This window comes from Agelaius phoeniceus, chromosome 17 (assembly GCF_051311805.1).
Source record: "Agelaius phoeniceus isolate bAgePho1 chromosome 17, bAgePho1.hap1, whole genome shotgun sequence".
In the NCBI taxonomy this organism is placed as follows: domain Eukaryota; kingdom Metazoa; phylum Chordata; class Aves; order Passeriformes; family Icteridae; genus Agelaius; species Agelaius phoeniceus.
The window spans coordinates 569,758-588,688 of record NC_135281.1 but is presented as its reverse complement, the minus strand read 5'-3'; the positions used below and the strand labels follow the sequence as shown (position 1 = coordinate 588,688).

The 18,931-nt window shown below is 43.6% G+C and overlaps 2 protein-coding genes across 3 annotated transcripts; one reads left to right on the top strand and one right to left on the bottom strand.

Moving 5' to 3' along the window:
• Positions 1–1,264: 1,264 nt before the first annotated feature.
• On the bottom strand, positions 1,265–3,881 carry ROMO1 (reactive oxygen species modulator 1). Its single transcript, XM_054644387.2, has 3 exons — positions 3,744–3,881; positions 3,034–3,164; positions 1,265–1,456 (listed from the first exon to the last, which is right to left on the bottom strand). The coding sequence occupies exons 2-3, from the start codon at positions 3,162–3,164 to the stop codon at positions 1,348–1,350; spliced, it is 240 nt and encodes a 79-aa protein (XP_054500362.1). The 5' UTR covers positions 3,744–3,881; the 3' UTR covers positions 1,265–1,347.
• Positions 3,823–18,414, top strand: NFS1 (NFS1 cysteine desulfurase). Of its 2 annotated transcripts, none has more exons than XM_077187221.1 (13): positions 3,823–3,957; positions 4,064–4,130; positions 4,882–4,998; positions 6,349–6,432; positions 7,093–7,245; positions 8,164–8,257; positions 10,827–10,961; positions 12,412–12,569; positions 13,979–14,084; positions 14,256–14,337; positions 15,690–15,773; positions 15,901–15,990; positions 16,616–18,414. In XM_077187221.1, the coding sequence occupies exons 1-13, from the start codon at positions 3,848–3,850 to the stop codon at positions 16,677–16,679; spliced, it is 1,344 nt and encodes a 447-aa protein (XP_077043336.1). In that variant the 5' UTR covers positions 3,823–3,847; the 3' UTR covers positions 16,680–18,414. The 2 variants fall into 2 exon arrangements, with proteins under 2 accessions (XP_077043336.1, XP_077043335.1); XM_077187220.1 differs by having other exon boundaries at positions 3,829–3,962; positions 4,063–4,130.
• Positions 18,415–18,931: the final 517 nt, after the last annotated feature.

Sequence of the window (18,931 nt, the reverse complement as noted above, 5' to 3'; positions counted from 1 at the left end):
ACAACTCCTATCCTCCTCAGGCATGCTTAAATTTCAGGCCAGAGACAAAGCCCTCCTGCCCACCTCCACTCCCATCCTTCACAAATGGTTGAGAGTCCTGGGGTTGGAGGAGTCAGTTACATTTGCTTTCAGTCTGGTTTCTAGAGGGAACCTGCCCCTGTGCTTTGCTTTTTCTCTCCCTGTCCCATCTCCCTGGCCTTTTTAACCACTAAGAGAAGACCAAAGTGGAGAGAGTAGGGAGAACAGAACATTCCTTGGCAGTGGGTGAAGGTGGGGCAGGCAGCAGTGCTGCGGGTGTTCTGTAGTATTGTGGGGAGAGGATCTGCTCTGCAGCCTCTAGGGCTGTAGCTGTCCTTGAGCTGCAGTGGGGCAAGGACCTGTCCTTAATCAAAGAACTTGGAGCAAGCAAAAGGTAAAAGTGGAGAGGGGCTGGGAATACAGCAGGATCCTGGGAATAGTAACACAGCTGAAGAAGTAAAGCTGGCTCTCTAGGTGGGCTTTATCTGACAACAGGCTTTGAGTCATGAATTTGTGTTTCTGCCTAAAAAACTGGGGAAAAGGCATTTGTACCAGGTCCAGGCTGTACAGGTGCCAGTTGAGGTAGTGCTATAGCTCACATGTCTTCCTTACACAGAACTAAAGGAGGAGCAGAAAGAGGCCTTATTTCAAAAGGCAAGTAGTGGAAGACTACAACACCCAACACCTTTCCTACGTCAGCTGTAGGCAGTGGTTTTGGGGCTGGGGAGGATGAGGAGGTATTCCCATGCTCTCCTAGGGAAGTCCTCACCACCTTGTAGGCGTGCTAGACCAGAATGAAAGAAAAGGCTTTGTTTCTGGAAGCACAGCTCTTACGGGAGCTGCCTGGATCCTCAGGTCCCTTACAGTGTTGAGGGCATTTGCCCCATGACACTCTGAATTCAGAAATGTGACCAGCTTCAGCCCACCTTTTTTTGCAAGAGGACAGAAATTTGATAATTAATCTGAAGTACCCACCATCTAACTTTCCTAGACCGAGGACCACAAGAAGGGACAAAGTAGCTCCACATCCACATCAGCCATGGGAGCTGCCCAAGTGCCAAAGGGAGAAACTTGTGTGGTGTACTTCTATCTTTAAAACAGGAACTTCAATGTAGTAAAAATGATTATTAATTCTCATTGTTTTGGGAGAAAGAGATGGGAAGAAAGTAGAAATTTTGTAAAAGGTGTGCTTACAATCAGCAGAGCACAGAGGGTAAGACTGTGCTGTTTCATTGAGAGCTCTCACTTCCAGGTATCTAAAGATTTTATTATTGTACAGCGAAGGAATGGCTGGGTGGGGGCACTCTGGGATAAATCCCAAACTCCAGATTAGCAGCGTATTCCCATACCAATGGCCATGAATGTCCCAAACGTCCCACCGCTTTGCATCATCGTTTTGCCAACTCCACCCATCAGCTCTCGTCCTCTCATGCCAATCCTGAGATAAAGAAAATCATAGGGATTATATAAAAGCTGAAACCTGACAGATCACACGTGCAGCAGAAAACGTCTGAGACAATCAGCTCATGGTTGCAAATTGAACACTTCAGTCTAAATCTGTGCCATTGTACAGCTGCCTCCCCACAGACTGGGTGCAGTGCCCTGTGCTACTGCAGGGGCTCTTGGGTGGTCCTCACCTCACATGGCCCATGTGTATTTTTCCTGCAGTGGAACCTTCCTGCCACACCCTTAGCAGGCACAGCTTTGCATCCTGGTGTCCCAAATACCCTTAATATGGGAAAAAAAAAGCTGGCCAAGTATTTCACTTGCCAGAGTACAAAGAGTTGTCTGAGCTGTCGTACTGCCATCCTCTCTAGCTGCAGTGACAGTCTTTTTAATATCACCAACTTAAAATTAAATTTTTATTTACTACTGACTCTGTGTTTTTAATATGGGAAAGGCCTTTAACCTGAAAGGCCTAGAAACTTCAAAAGGTCTTTCTGTTCTCCTTTTTTCACTTATCTGACGTCAGACTAAAACAAAAAGAATCGTTCTGTCTCAAGAAGCTTTTGTAATATTTGGCTTTTAAACAGTGCAGTGACTTAAGAGTCTAAGGAATTTCATGCACTTCATTCTTAAAACATAAGATTTTCTCTCAAAAATAGAACAGCAGAAGTACTGTAGCTGTGTCATTCAAGTACAACAGAACCACTCTCACTGATCCTTCTAAATGCCCTTAATATGTATCTTCTGCCAGCATAATGCTGCTTACCCTCTGGGAACTGAGAGAGATTAGAAAACTTCAAACTCCCATTGGATTAAGATTTGTACCTCTTCCTCCTTCACCTCACTACCAAATCATCTCCCATGTTTAATCACAGGTAAAAACCATCAAATAGAGTTCTGCAAAGTATGAAAGAGCTGACTTCAGTGATTCTTTGTCATAGATAAATGTGCAAAGCCAGTCAACAGTACCAGAGCAAACACAGAGCAAGAAACACAGCTTGTTTTCATGTCAGCGCGCTGAGTCCCAGGGGAAGGTGGAATATTGTCACTCTCCATTGCACAGTGGGACTGTGCCAATGCGAGCCATGGGTGTACCCACACCCCTGCCATTCAGACTCAGGGTCAGTTTGGTAACTGCCTCTGTGCAGGGCATGGGACATACAAAGGGACCATGATGCAGACACTGAGAGCTTACAGAGCACCTCAGGAAGCCTTAGGGCCAGGAGAGGGCTGCACATGTATCTGCATAGACAATTCATCTGGTTCCTCCTGAAGGTGATCCTCCACAGCCTCAGCTTCCCAATGAACCTTCCTTACAAGAGGCAAGAAAAGGTCCGTGAAACTGTGACCTCCCGGCATACAGGGCACCCAGAGGTGATGCCCTGCCGGCACCACACTCACATTTTTTAGGCCAGGGGTTTACTGCAGTAGCTGGGAGTCACAGACAGAGTCACTCATGGGACTGGCACAGGACCAGACCCAACCCCTTCCCAACCCCACAGCATGACCATTTCTCTCTGGCTATCTCCCTGTCACCACTTGTCTGTGGAAGCCATTTCCTTGGCATACCTGAGGCAGGAAAATGTGCCGAACAGCGCTCCTGCAGCCATGCCCACTGCAAAACCCATCATGAAACCCATCTTTATCCTGTCGAAACAGCTGGGCTGCGACTGCCCATATGGGCCCACGGTCACAGGCATCTAAAAAAGAAAGGACAATACCCACATCGATTTACTGCTTTGTCTAACAGACTTCTATAACCAAACTGGGCTGGCAGGCCAGGCTGTGCAGCTCAGAGCTTCTCGCGCGTGCAGCGCAGGAGGTTGTGCTTGCTCCCAGGCTTGTTTCCTTGCCTGTCAGATAGGAAGGACAAGGAGGGATCGACGGCCTCGTTTCTACTCAATAAGCTCCTGCGAGCGCCGCTGTGGCTACCGAGGCTGTTTCGGGGCCTCACCCTGTGTGTTCTCAGTCCCTAGCGAGCAGCACACGCGGCACCTGACCGAGCCTCCACTGCTGGCCCGACCGGCTGCCGCTTGGTCTCGGAGGCAGAGGAGCGGGCAGTGAACCCACCCTTAGGGAGATCGAGGCCAGGCCGAGGACTTAGTGCAGATACTCAGGCCGTGGAGGCCGTGGACTCCGCGGGAACGGCGGCCATCGCCGTTGCTAGGCGCAAGAGCTCTCAGAGGCGAACCGGGGTCGTCAGCGCGCGCTTTACCTCACTAGCGCCCCGCCCCCGCCCCGTTCCCGTTCCCGTTCCCGGGTCCCCGCCCCGCCCGTACCTCGCTAGGCCGCACCGCGCCTCCGCCTGTCTGGGCCTCGCTTCCGGCGCGCGCCGTGACGTACAAGAAGAGGGGGGCACGCCCTGCTCTGTCCGTCGCGCGCTATGCTGCTGTGGCGGCGCTTGGCGGCCCTGAGGGGCGAACGAGCCCCGCGGCGGTTCCGAGCGGGGGGACCGGGACCGGGATCGGGATCGGAATCGGGATCGGGATCGGGATCGGGTAAGGCCGCGGTCGGGCAGAGCCCCTGTCTTGGAAGGAACAGCTCCCCCGCTCCTGCCGGGCCCTGACAGCAGCAGCTTTCCCCCTCTTCTCCCCTCAGGGCGAGCCATCGATGGCGGCGGTGCTCCTCGGCCGCTTTACATGGATGTCCAGGCCACCACCCCGCTGGTAAGGGCCGTACCGAGCTCGGGAAGCGGAGCGGGGCCCCCACACTCCCGGTTCTCTTGCCCGAGCGGTCGCGTGTGTCTCGAGCGGCCGTGGGGGACAGAGGCGGCGTTCGGCACCACCTGTAGCGACACAGGCTGTTCCTGTCACCACAGGGCAGTTCGGGCATCCCCCGGAAGGGCTGTATCTACGCCGGGGCAGCCCCCTGGATGGGCAGTCCCAGTGCCGCAGGGACGGAGTGTGGCCGAGCCGCGAAGGGGCTCGCACCGACCCCTGCGGGAGTGGAGACAGTTGAGAGAAGCAGGAAGTGAATTCAGCCAAAATACTGATCTGACATTTTTCTTAACATTTTAAGACTTTGGTTTTTTTCTGCTCAGAAGAAAGGCCAGGTTGGATGGGGCTTGGAGCAACCGGATCTAGTGGATGGTGTGTCCCTGCCCGTGGCAGGGGCGTGGAACAAAATAAGTTTTAAAGTATTTTCCAACCCACACTAGTCTGTGATTCTGTTTTCTCAAATGATTTTGTTCTTCTTTGACCTTCGGTGTAGATCAGGGTTATGTGCACAGAGCATAACTGCTGACTACTTGTGTTACACGTAACATGTAATAGCCTCAAGTTTTTAAGGTCAGGCCTAGGCTTAAGCAAGACACTGCCACAGAAGTGCTGCTGATACTGTGGCAAGGGGCTATGCCCAGAGACAATAGATATAGTTTCCCTTCTCCTTTTCTAAGGCTGGGTGGTTTGTGTTCCACAGGATCCCAGAGTCCTGGACAGCATGCTCCCATACCTGACAGCCTACTATGGCAACCCCCACTCCAGGACCCACGCCTATGGCTGGGAAAGTGAGGCTGCCATGGAGAAAGCGAGGCGGGTGAGTTGTTGGTTGTTGGTTGCGTTGGTTTTCTTGCTGCTGAGGAAAATCGGGGTCAATAGAACCTAACAAAAAAGGAAGAAAAAAATCCCTGTTCTCTGTGGGCTGGATTTAGCAGCTTCCTCTTTGCTTAACTGTACTTTAGTAAATTTATTGTAGGAAAAGATAGACTCATAGAATACCTCAAGTTGGAAGGGAACCACAAGCATCATGAAGTCCAACCCTGGCCCTGCACAGGACGCCCCAACAATCCCACCACCTGAGAGCATTCTCCAAACACTCCTTGAACTATGGCAGGCTTAAGGCTGTAACCACTTCCTTGGGGAGCTTGTTCCAGTGCCTGACCACCCTCTGGGTAAAAAACTTTTTTCCTACTATCCTACCTACACTTCCTCAACACAGCTCTATCTGTTTCCTCAAGCCTTGTCATTGGTCACCGAGAGCAGAGAGCTGCCTCTCTGATGCCCCTCATGAGGAAGTTGCAGCCCCCACTGAGGTCTGACTTCAGTTTCCTCTTCTTCAGACTGAAGGAACCAAGTGACCTCAGCTGTTTGTTTTACAGACTTTCCTCTAGGCCCTTAACCATTTCATGGCCCTCCTCTGGATGTTCTCTGATAACTTCATATCCTTATATAGATTTGCCCCAAACTGCCCCCAGGACTTGAGGTGCAGCCTCCCCAGTGCAGAGCAGAGCAGAGCAGGACAGTCTCCCCCTTGCTCGACTGGCAGTGCTGGGCCTGATGTCCCCTAGGACAGGCTGACCCTTGGGGCTGCCAGGGCACTGCTGGCTCCTGTTCCACTTGCCCTCAGCCCAAACTTCCAGGTCTCAGATTTCTGTGCTGCTGCTCTCCAGCCTCTTGTTCCCCAATCTGTCTGGACTCCCAGGGTTCTCCAGTCCGAGGTGCAGAAGCTGGCACTTGCTCCAACAGTGAGATTAGAGCAACTGAAGTGGCATAAACCAATACTTTAAGTAAAAGTGTTATTGGTTTCCTGGAGTCACAAGCACGTTGCTGCAGTCTTTGGACTAACTCCATATCTTATCATTCTTCTAATCTTAGGGAAGGATGTTTTTCATTTTTTTTAAGTAATATGTAATGGGTTTTTGTCTACTTAAGCTTTTATCTGTGTTATAACAGGTTAGTGCTTAATACCACTTCTAATGACTGTGGATTCCTTGTGTATTTTATAATTCAGATATTTAGACTATTTTTAGCATAACTTTGTTAGGTAGCAGCTGTAATCCTTTGAAGCTCAAGGGAGTATTCTTGAAAATGTTTCACATATATTTTGCTGTAGTGAATTTATTGTATGTTTTCTTAACAAGTCAAATTTGTATTTCTTTTTAAACAGCAAGTTGCAGATTTAATAGGAGCTGATTCACGGGAAATTATATTTACCAGTGGTGCAACAGAGTCCAATAATATGGCAATTAAGGTAAAAAGTTTATACTGATTCTTATTTATTATGTTAAAATTTTGTATTTAAGAACTGTATGCATCTCTCAACAATTTAAATGTTAATAATATGTTGGAGTATAACATATTTGCATTTCTGGATTTACTTTTTGTGATACTCTGTTACATATGTGGAGGAAATATATGGACGAATGTTTTGATGCCTGGGACATGATTTTGAGGGCAGTGTAAAATAGTTGATGTTTATCTCGCATGCACTAAATACATTCCTTCTGCTTATGTAATTAAAATCTTTATTGTGAAATATAGTGGACATGCAAATTAGAAACCTTTTTCTTATGAAGACTAGGTTTTGTATGTAGTATGTGGTTGTTCAGGCTTCTCAGTGTTTATGACTCCATTGCAAAAGTTTTCAAAAAAATGCTTTGGTTAATGGCTTCTACAGCTTAACAGCAATAAAGATTTTCACAGAGTTTTTGAAAGATACTTTGAAAAGCAGGTGCTGATGGAGATACGTAGTGTGGATTATCTGTCAGTACCTTTTAGATTCATGACTTGGGTCAAACAGGAAAGATCCAAATGAACTATATCTAAGTAGTAATTTCTTATTTCCAATCATACTGTGTAATGCCTGCTTTCTTCCGTGGCCAATTTCTTTTTCATGGACTGTGCCTGACAGGGTGTTGCAAGGTTCTATAAATCCAGAAAAAAGCATATCATTACTACGCAAACAGAGCACAAGTGTGTGTTGGATTCTTGTCGTTCCCTGGAAACAGAAGGTTTTCACATCACATATCTACCTGTTAAAAAAAATGGGCTCATAGACCTGAAGGTAAGTTGTTACTGACAGAAAGAAACTAAAAAAAGAAGAGGCTTTTGCTTCAAATTCATGCTCAAAACCTTGTCTCCTCTAAAAGGATAATAAATATCATAAAGTAGTATGAGAATCACAGTTAAATCTGTCAGATCTGGAGAAGGATTTTCTGTTCTGTCTAACATCCTACACTTTTTCACAACCAGAACATCCACCTCCTGTCCCACCGTTCAGCTGCTGCTGTGCAGGTGGAGCTGTTGAGTACCCTATAAGGAGCCCAGTACTTGAGGCACTGTTTCACTGATTACAGTACTTCCTATGGCTGTCCATGAGCCAGCCCTTCTGTATGTACTGGCTGCAGCCCTAAAATTTAGAAGTTGTATGTTTTTAGTTCATCGTTGACGTCCTGTAGCACAGGGCAGCAACAGTTTTATTCCCAGTCCCTCACCTGCCATGGAGAGCAGTGGTTTGTGATGTGACCAAGGGATCAGCCTGTGGGTACAGTAATGAGTGATGTTTTCTGAGCATGTTGCTGCAGATGTGATGTGACTTTGTATAAAGAGCAGTTCCTTTACAGCCAGCCTCACATTGGCTGGAAGAGGCTTAAGCTGTACTGTGGGGGGTTAATTCATTAAAGAAAATAGTTCAGAGACATATATGGGATATAGCAAAGCCTGTTGAGATTTTATTTAATCAAGTGTGGTGCCAGGTGCATTGAAGGGTTAGGACATGCAGAAACACAATTGATTCGCTCCTCTTCCTACAGGCATTTAATGTTCACATGGGTTAGTGTTCTCCCCAGGGCTGTTTGTCAGAACCCTAAGTGTTTGTTGCAAATGAGGGACGGATGGTTGAGTTGCTGGTAAATTGAAGATGTGCACAGGAATCCTGCTTCTCTGTTAGTCACAACTTTTGTCCTTCTGAATCTTTCACCAGGAGCTGGAGGCTGCATTCCAGCCCGATACAAGTTTGGTCTCTGTAATGACTGTAAATAATGAAATAGGAGTAAAGCAGCCAATACATGACATTGGTAAGTACACTGTGGCTTCTAGATGCCAGCTAAGGTTGCTTCTGCTTCATTTTAGATTATGTTTTCATCTCCAAATGTAACTGATGCAAAAGATTAGGTGTAATATAGCTAAGGAAAAAATAATAACATAAATATTTTAAAATAAAAAATGTACTATAAATAAATAATACTGCTGTCCCAAATAAAAATTGATTTCAAAAGAGAAATGGGAATGAAATTCACTACCTTTATGGTGAGCATTGCAGCAATCATTGCTCTGGATGGATCAGCTGCAATTCATTGGACTGTACGATGGATTAAAAAATTGTACAGAATAACTGGCCAAAATTGAGCTTATGTACTATATTGATTTATTGAGCACTTGTAGTGTTTAGGAGGAGAAATGTGCAGGATTTGGAGTGGGAGAGGACAGTGAGCACCACACTTGGACAATCCTTCCCCCAATATTATCGTATAGAGTCATAAACAATTGCTTTGTAGGCCAAAAGCCCACTGAAGAGCTATGCTTCTGGAACAGGAGGCAGGGAGAGGGTGAGCCAGGCTCTGAGCTGGCAGGTGGAGTGACAGGGACCTCAGAGCAGATGAAGGGAGACCCTGGAGAACCACGGTTGTTGGAGCAAGCAGGGTGAGCAGGTACCTCCCTGATGATCCTCCAGATCCCTAGATCCCAGGTGATTTGTTGATAGTTTACTGTGACAGTAGCAAAACATATACAGATACCCTTTCTGACCTGGTCTCACCCGAGCTGGCAACCAAGCACCTTGCAGCCACTCAGTCACTCCCCTACCAGAAAGATCAGGGAGACAATTGGAATGGTAAAAGCTAGAAAACGCATGGGTTGAGTTAAAGACAGTTTAATATGGAAAGCAAAAACCATGCACACAAGCAAAGAAAAACAAAGAATTCCATACTGCTTTCTATGGACAGGCAGGTCTTCATCCACCTCCAGGAGAGCAGGGCCCCATCCCATGCAGTGGTGACTTGGGAAGACAAACACCATCACTCCAAATGTCTCCCACTTCCACCTTCTTCCTCCCAGTTTTCTATACTAAGAGTGTATGGCATATGTCACACGGTCTGAAATATCCCTTTGGTAAGTTTGGGTCACCTGTCCTGGGTGTGTCTCCTCCCAGCCTCTCACATACCCACAGCCCCATTGCCAGTATGGCCATATGAGGGGCAGAACAGGCCTTGGCTCTGTGCAAGCCCTGGTCAGCAATATCAGAAACATCTATTATTACCCCTGTGTTCAGCACAAATCCAAAACACAGACCAGTACTAGCCATTGTGGAGAAAGTTAGCTCTACCCCAGCCACAACCAGCACACCTTCATATTCAAGATAGCCTTTCATAAGATGTTTGAGTTTTTGGACAATATTTGGACTGCTCTGGAGTACATACTCCATAGGATATTGTTTTCTTAGGCTGTGGCAGGCATCTCATGCATCTGGTTTTCTTCCTTAGCTGCTGCATTTATTTCTTTCTCCATTAAGCTCAAAGCAGCATTTTTGCCAAAGTTTTTCAAGGTTGGTTCTGTTTCTTTGTTGACAAGCATTTGACCATCAGTGAGTTGCTTATAGCCTCAAGGATTCTTTTTTTCCTCCTGTGCTTATATTGTCAAGGTCCTTACTATGGTCCCATGTTTAAATGCCAGAGACAGCTGGTGCCAGCTGTAGTTCCCCTGGTATGTTCTCCTAACACCTTGAACAGGTCCAACAGGCCAGGCCTGAGGCCTTGCAGAGGGAACCTGAGGCCCTGTTACTGTGTGGCCTGTGGCCTGGTATTGCCTGTGGCCTGACCTTGCTGGACCACAGGGGGTTACTTGTCCTGTGAAGTACCATGTTGAACCTCTTGTGCAGAGGAGAGGTCTCGGATGCAGCTGTGCAGATCCTGTGGAAGATGTATTGTGATTTTTTTGATGACACAAATAAATAATAGTTACATTTACTGCCCATGAACAATACATTATTTCTTCATATATTTTAGCCTGGTGACCAGCTCAGCTGACTTCATGTGGTAGTAATAAGTGTGTGTGTGACAATTGTGAGAATGTTTTTGAAGCTGAGTGTTGGAAAACTTGGAAAATAGAGGGAATGACATAAAAATACATGGCAAATAGAAACTTGAAAGGAAGGCTGGCTTGTACTGGACGTTGAAAAGAAAAAGAACCAAGAAAAACCAATATTTTCCAACTGTGGAGTCATTTCTGTGTGGAGACTTTGATATTTCATGTAACCATTTGTTCTTAAACTTGTTAGGTGTGGGTTTGGAAATAATCTCCATTCTTAACAGTAGAAGACTTTTTAACTTCTCAGCTGGAGAAATTCACTGTAGTCTTACCTGTCTAAACCTGTGCCAAGGCATCAAACTACAGTAGCCCCTGCACACCTTTAGCCACTTCAGTATAAAAGAAACATCACAGCCCTCATTTCTGCCTTTGTCACCTCAGATAGCTCAATAACTTGCTGTTGGTTTAGATTCAGTCATGCTTTAGATCCAGTGCTGGAATCTTTGGGATCATAGCAATTAGTTAAGGTAATCTGGTTTTGGTTTGGTGTTTTTATTACAGGTGAGATCTGCCGTGCACATAAGGTTTTCTTCCACACGGATGCTGCACAAGCGATTGGTAAAATTCCTATGGACGTCAACAACATGAAAATTGACTTAATGAGCATCAGTGGCCATAAAATTTATGGGCCCAAAGGTACTCACTGAAGTGCTTTATAGGGAATTGTTGTTTCCATACCTACCTTAAGGTAACAACACAAGGTGTGAAGTCAAATCCATTTGTCACAGTGTCAGTTACTTAAGCTGTAGAAAGCTGTTCTGAATGGTGTTGGACAGACTTCAGAGTAGCTCAGGTACTGCTGCCAGCATAGAGCTGCAGTAAGCAGATCTTCAATGCTAGATGGGTTGAAGTGGCTTCACTGAAAGAAGAAAGTGTGTTGTATGATGGTGGCAGCATAGCAGCAGTGGGTTTTTCAGGAGTCATCTGCTTGGTGTGAAGCAGAACTAATACTGAAATTATTGAAATGAAATCACTTGGTTATAGAGCAAAGTTTAGACCAGAGTGTGATTTGAAACAAGGAGACCAAAAGGTACCTGATTGGTGATTTTTGATTGTTATCTACTTCCAGTGGCTCCATTCCAACAACTCCATTTGTGCATTTTCTTTGCAGAATGGGGTTTAATATCCAGCTATACATTTTCTGGTTGACTGACAAATACTAAAAATCCAGCTATTATTATTGTCAAGGTCTATTTGGTTTGTGACAGTGGGTGTTAGAGAGCCAGAAATCAGGTTTGCTGTATGCTATACAGACAGCATTTTAATTTATAACATTATATTATATATAACATTATATATATAATATTATAACTTTTGTTATCCTATTCAGAAACAAAAGACAAAATTCTTATTTTTCAGCAAGGGTTTTTTTTTTTTTTTTTCTGAGTTCTGCTGAGAGCTGAAGACATTATCTCTGGACAAGGACTAAGTTTTCAACTAGTAATTTTGGACAGGTGATAGACATAAATTTTCACCATTTGTTATGCCGGGAAGTTGCAGCTGTCCTTCCTGTGGTGACAGTCACTTATTAAGTGTACCAGGGCACTCAAAGACATGAAAATTTGGTTTCAAGGTGAGGAGAGTAGAGCACTAAAGTGACTGACTAGCAAAACTGGCTTATCTAATCCACTCGCTGAAAATTGTTGCCACTAATGAGTCTTCCTAATGAGAAGAAAGGGAGAGGACTCCTGGGACTGGTGCTAGTCTAGTAATCGAGGGAAAGAATTTGGAAGTCAGTAAAGAGAACACTGGTGAATGCCCATAAAAACTTTAGTGCAAGGGGCTGAACTTCAGCTGTGTACAGGAATTGTGGGAAGGAAGAGAAGCACTGAGTCCTTGGGTGACTGAAGCAGAGTGGAAGAAGCTGAGCTCCCATGGCTGAAGCTCTGCAAGCCTCAACATGGTTATTGGGGACAAACACCATTTCCTAGAGAATAACACTGAACTTGTTCACTTTATTTTTCCCCAGTTAAGTGTCCACATGTGTTTTTGCTGTGGAAATAAGGAATGTTACCAAAGCTTGGAGTCCCTGTTCATAATTTCAGAACTCTGGGCCTATGGTAAAACAGCTTTCCTTGCTTCCAAGGGGTTGGTGCTCTCTATGTTCGCCGTCGACCACGTGTCAGGCTAGAGCCCCTGCAGAGTGGGGGAGGCCAGGAGAGAGGACTGCGGTCTGGGACTGTGCCCACACCTCTAGCAGTGGGACTGGGGGCAGCATGTGAAGTGGCACAGCAGGAGATGGAGGTATGTGCAGCAAGATACTTTTCCTGGGTTCCAGAAAATAGTGTAAAAGCACCATTTAAGTTTTGGATTCCTTAGGTCTTTTTGCAGCCATGTAACTGAGTTAAATTTGATTCTCATGTTTTAGCATTAAGTGAATGTTTTGAGAATTTAAGGGATGTTTTTGGGTGATTGTAAGTTCTTTCTAAAGTTTCTTTTTTCTTGAAGAGTCATAGTTTTCTACAACAAGGCTACAATTGACAGTTTTAGTGAAATATGGTTTTTATGTGCTTGTATTTACTTCTCCATTATGCACATGTGTATTAGCAACATCTTTGAAATGACTGTCATGTTTATATAATGTATATTGAAAAAATAAAACTTCCCAGTCCGTTATTATGTGTATTGCACCTATTAAGTATAATTTCAAGTTTACTGCATCTTTGCAACTAAGAATTTATTTTCTTTTTTTTTTTCTAGCTTGGACAGTAAAGTTTACTTGCTAGGTCTGGTGTCTGAGCCTCTGTATGCTGCTACATTGGTTTGTGGGCACCAATGCCTTCCTTACAGCTGGAATGTAAAAATACTTACAGTGACAATGGGATGCATAGGCCAGATACCTGCACCCAAGGATCAGGCTTCTTTCCAGGAGATAGGCAGAATTCCACCATCTGAGCTGTGTGATTATGGAAGTTGAGGCTAGGGATCCTGCAGAGTCTGAATTCTGCACAAACCTCCAATCTGGATTCTCCTCCTTGCCTGGCAGAGTTACGGCATTTTAAAACCAACTGGTGTTGGAGCTAGCCTGGTTTTCTTTTAACTTTTTCAAGTGTAAACAAGCATGAATTGCATGTGTGCATGTGACCAGTCCTGTGTGCCAAAGCTGATCCTACACCTTACTGCTTTCTTGGTATAAGTGACCTCAGTTTTCAGTCTTGAGGAAGACACTGCACATGGGCAGTTCTCACCATGCAGGTTACTTACTGTAAAAGCTGAATTCATAGTCATTTGCAAGTCCATGTCTTTCTGTGGTACAGTTAGAGAGCTCCTGGGAAATAAGAGGCACTTGTCATAATAGGAGCCCTTTCTTGTGTGCAAAATGCATCATCTTCTGCCCTGCCTAACTTGTCTTTAAACCCAAAGAACTCAATGCTGTTATGAAAGTCGGTTTGGCAGCTTGTGTAGGTAGATCTTTCTGAATGGTTTGAAACATTTGTGAAAACTGAGCTAACTACAAGCCAAGGGGTTATTCTCTTTTAAAACAGTGTCTAGAGGAGGCAAAGTTTAACAGTTTAAGTTTCAGCTATGTTCATTCCGTTGTCTGGCCAAACCCAGTTACTTAATTCTGCTTGCAGCTGGTGACATGAAGCAGTTTGAGTGAGGTCTGAGGGTACACTGTTTATTATTTGTGTCTTTTCTGGTTTCTCTGTTAGTATGACCATAAGCGAATCTCACAATTGGCAGAACGATTGGTTACAAAAATAATGAGTGAAGTTCCTGATGTGGTGATGAATGGAGATCAAAAGCATCGCTATCCAGGTAACTCAAGCAAAATTCTGAGCCCGTTAGTACTGTCTGGCTTCTTGATGTTTATGGCTATGGCTGAATAATGCACTTGAGCACATGATGCAAATCCTGCCTTGCAGGGGACAATTTGCCTGAGATTTCAGTTGATGGATTCTTTTTTCTATTTTATTTATGTGTATGTAGGATGCATCAATTTATCTTTTGCATATGTGGAAGGGGAGAGTCTTCTGATGGCTCTGAAAGATGTGGCTCTGTCTTCAGGAAGGTATGTGGAATGTATGGGAAGGATAACAGTGTATTTTTTGGAGAGAAAATAGCATCTGCTAATGAAGGTAAAAGCTAAGTAGTAGTTTCCTCTGTGCCCTGTATTCACATACTCAGTTAATGAGCAGCCTGGCATTGATTACATTCTACAGTGGTGTTTAGGGACAAATTTCAACTGAAGGTCAAATTTATTTATCCTGGAAGAAAAAAACAAACAGCAACAAAACTAAACAAAAACCAACCAAAAAAATATCCTAACAGAAAGACCCCCACAAAACCACAAAATTAACCTAGAATTTCCTACCGACTAGTCTTGCAAACTGGTTATTTGAGTAGCCTTAACTTCTACTGGTGACACTTTTATTCTAAAGGCCACCAAGATTTGAACAGCTTCTGTTCTTCGGCAGATTTTTACTGCAATTAGTGAAGCTGGGTACATATCTGAATTAAATCAGCTAATAGTTCCTGTGTTAAATGCAAAAGTGAGAAAGAAAATTGCATGTGCTTTTATGGAGCTCTCCTGACTACAGGAGTGATGAGGAATATTTCAGTTACCCAGACAAACCTGATGTTCAGGATGAAATGATGGAGAGTAAAGATGCCCCTCCTCTCCTTCTCTCACCTTTGAGAACAAAGCGGTCAACATATCCTAATTAGAAACTAGTTGGCACTATGAGGAGAAAGAGCAAGTCTCCACATGACTGTCCCTGAAGCCAAACACTTCTGTAATGTGAAGATCTCTTTTGAGTCTCTACTTAGTGCACTGGGGAGCTTTTTACAGCTCTCCAATTGGCACTGCATGTTGCTACCTGTAAAAACTGAGTCACGGCCAACTGAGTCATGTAACCAGTTCTGTATACTGCTGCAAAGTGGAAGCTCTCTCTATTGACAACTGCAGTCATCTTGCTCTGGATCCCTCTGTGCACTGTTTTTCATTTATTTGTTCTGCTGCCAAACAGCAGCTTGTGAAGTCTTTTTTTTTTCCTTTTATGTTCCTGGTGTGTTACCTTCTCTGGATAGTTTCTGTCTTTTTTCACAGCCTCTACTTCAGCTACTTCTTAATCTGCATTCCTGCTGCCTCTATGTGTCATTGTGTTTATTCTTGTGTATTGCCTGTATTCTCTCTCCTTTCCTTATACTCCTAATTTATTAGTCTAATTTCTCAATAATGCCTGCTTCTTGTATTCTTTTTTTCTTCAGTAGCAGAAATATCACTTTACTTGCTTGTATTCACTTGTGGTTTCTAGGAGGCTGGGGAAGTTGATAGACAGTGTTGTAAAGAGGTAAGTGACCTGTTCTTTGTTAGAGGAGATTAAGCAAAAGTCTGACATTTCCCTACCTACCCTTTCCCAGTGCTTGCACATCAGCTTCTCTGGAGCCTTCCTATGTTTTGCGGGCAATCGGAACAGATGAAGACTTGGCTCACTCATCTATAAGGTGTGTGGTGTGGTCTCCCCTTATGCTTCCAAATATTTTTCTTTCCTGATAAAAATAATTGGTAGATATGTTCCACCCTCTTCATGTACTTGTTATTCAGTTCCTTAATGATTTTCTTTTGGTTTAGGTTTGGCATCGGTCGTTTCACTACAGAAGAAGAAGTGGATTATACAGTGCAGAAGTGCATACAGCATGTGAAGAGGCTGAGGGAAATGAGGTGAGATACTGTCTCATTGAAGACAAAGACTTCTTAGGTGTGATAATCATGGGAAGAATTGGATTTATTTACTTGCAAGTAATTGTTTGCTTCAGGAATTTGCTGGTATTTCTCTATATCAGCAACATTGTCCCCCGGGTGGGTAGGAGCTTGATTTTAACATTAGTGACAAATTTCTAAGGAAACAAATCTGACACCAAACCTTTTCTATTCAGAGAAAGAATATGAGTAGGGCAGGCACATAAGGCAGTACCTAGGAGATTTTAAGCCAGAGATGGTATTACTGAGTTAATGTATTGATAAATTGTTTTATTCTGATGAAACTGAAAGACTGGTGACTAATCTGGACAGTAAAAATGCTAGGGCTCAGTCTCAGAGACACCAGTGCTTTATGCTGAAAGTAGGAGCAGGAAATGAGGTGGAGCATCTGCCCTCTCATCTCTTGTATTTTTGGTTGAGAACACAGTTGAGGGCTGATCACCTGAAGCTCACTGACCTCCAGAAGGGCAAGGCAGGCAGATAGATATCTCCTAATTCCTTGTGTCATTGAAAAAATCTGTTTAATTATTGTTGATGATGTCCTGTGCATTTTAGCTAGCCCTCAGTTTTCTCCTTTTCTTTACAGCCCTCTCTGGGAAATGGTGCAGGATGGAATTGACCTCAAAAGCATTAAATGGACTCAGCACTGAGAAAACATTGCTATCCATGGACTAGATATGGATTAAAATGCATTTTTCTGCACAGTCTTAAGCAAATTACGCAGCACTTCTGTTTTCTGACACTTGCAGTTTGACTGGAGAACTACCTTTTCAGACCACAAAATCTAAGAAGCCAAAAATAAAACTAGTTTTTAACATGGAGAAAGGCAGGCTGATCCAACACACACTGTGCTTCTGCTGACACACAGAAATTTATGCTAAAATGTAATTTATTCAGAAATGAATTTTCTAATGAGAAAATTAAATCAGTGTGTTACTCCTAGGCCAGTGAATTCTGGCAAGAGGTTGCTTCTCGGTGTAATTCATCTCAAGTCACTGTTGTGTTTGCATCACAGACCTGTTGCAAATTTGTTCTGTTTGAGGTAGGTATCCTGCAACATCAGCTGGGTTTTGCCTCTCAAATGCCTTGTACTGCAAGACATTCTCAGTTAGGAGGACACTTAGATCTCTAGAGGAAAGTGATGCCTCAGTGTGGCTATGTGCCTTCACAGATAAGTTTTATGTATAGTTAAGAACAATTTTTTTCTGAAATTTAGTATTTTTCACCTATTTTCCTTGGTTTCTTTGTGTGTGCATCTTTTTTTTGTGTGTGTGCATTAATTCAAAAGATTTTTCTGTGTTCCAAAGTTTATGATACAATCATGATGCACTTTGCTGTCCCCTCCATTGGTTTTTTTCCATGCAATGTTTTCTTAGTGAAGTTAGAAAACTTGAATGACTGGGGGAGGGGATAGTCAGAATATGTCAGCTTTGGTAGCAGTACCAGTTTGGTGGGAGCATGAGTGGTAGAGGTGGTGGAGAGAACAGATACAGTGCCGGCCTACAGATACTGTCTTAAGGCAGTCTGGGGTTTTGGGGTTTTTCTCCCTCCCCTTGTCATGAGATCTTTGCTCTTACTTGGTTTGCCTATGGGCCCTTCGTTTCTGTCACTGCAAGGAGTCTGCGCAGCTCAGCCAGTATATTTTGACTGGACATAAGGAAGATAAGAACACCTGGCACTGAAGTTTTCTTTGTCTCACAGACAGTACAGTCTGACTAGAGATTCACATGGGAATCCATTCCCTGCACGTGCTGTGGGAAGTATCTGTTAAAAAGGGTTTGATGAGATTAATTTGTATCAGTGTTTCTCCTTTCTTCCCTTTGGTGATCTTTCCAGTAAGAAACCGAACCCTGTATGGCAAAGTGCCTTTTTTTCAATGCATAAACAAAGAGCTCTCAAATTAGTTGTGTTGATTGATGGATGCTGTGTGAGCTGCTGAATTTGGTATACCCCATAGACAACATGTTCACCTTCAGTATGGGATGGAATCTACCTCGAGGATCAACTGTGTTGTGTAAAACCTGAAGCTGAATCTCACAAGATGGACTGTGTTAACAGAAGCTTGTGCATTTTTTGTAACTAAGGACAGATTTAGCTGTTTGTAATGCAAAGCTAATCCTTGGTTGTTCTATTCGAAATTATGAGCTTTGGCAGTTTTAATATTGTAGTGCTGGCACCTTATATTTCATCACAATATTTTTAAAAATACCATATGCATAAATACATTTTAGTGGTGTTGTATGTACTCTTTTTCATCCTTGGGCCCCACATATTTTCTGGATTAAGCATGTGATAACATGCTTTCCTAGCATGTTTTAGAAATATATGTTTATGAATTGTTCTTTGTGTTTTGAGAGTGATAAAAAATTACACATAAGAATTAAACTTGGCTACTGTCAGTCTTTTTGAATCCACCTTTTTGGGTGAACCATGCAAGACAATCAGTAAGTTGCTGTATTGCAGGTTTCATTAGGCAACAGAAAAGGGTAAGCTTTTCTGTGAACATTGTAAGAAGTTTGCCATCATTGAGTTGACATTTGACTTTTGAAGAGTCATTCTCCTCAAACTCAGTGCCTCTTCTGAGCTAATTTTTTTAAAACTCAAATAACTTAATGTGGTTATTTTGACAAAAGGGAACCTCAAATCTTGAAGATTCTGACCACTTTTTATTTGATAAGATTTAAAATAAAAATTCTACGTGTAAAGGTTAGGGAAACTCATTCAAACTAGTAACAAATGTTTATTTGAAATGTTTATGGGACAAGATGAGGAAAAATGTATAGTGGAGATACTTCCCTTATGACAGAAAGAAGTAATGCCAAGGATGAACATCTAGCTGTACCTCACTGAATGCAGATAAAGCCTTTGGGGAATGGAAACTCCAGTCTATCCCACTCTTACC

Excerpts from the sequence above, each read along its gene's own strand:
- NFS1 (XM_077187220.1), top strand. The coding sequence starts at position 3,848 with ATGCTGCTGTGGCGGCGCTTGGCGGCCCTGAGGGGCGAACGAGCCCCG. Across the intron at positions 10,962-12,411 it reads TAAAATTTATGGGCCCAAAG|GGGTTGGTGCTCTCTATGTT; the intron begins GTACTCACTGAA and ends CTTGCTTCCAAG. Across the intron at positions 14,338-15,689 it reads GTGGCTCTGTCTTCAGGAAG|TGCTTGCACATCAGCTTCTC; the intron begins GTATGTGGAATG and ends ACCCTTTCCCAG.
- ROMO1 (XM_054644387.2), bottom strand. The coding sequence starts at position 3,164 with ATGCCTGTGACCGTGGGCCCATATGGGCAGTCGCAGCCCAGCTGTTTC. Across the intron at positions 1,457-3,033 it reads GGCACATTTTCCTGCCTCAG|GATTGGCATGAGAGGACGAG; the intron begins GTATGCCAAGGA and ends TCTTTATCTCAG.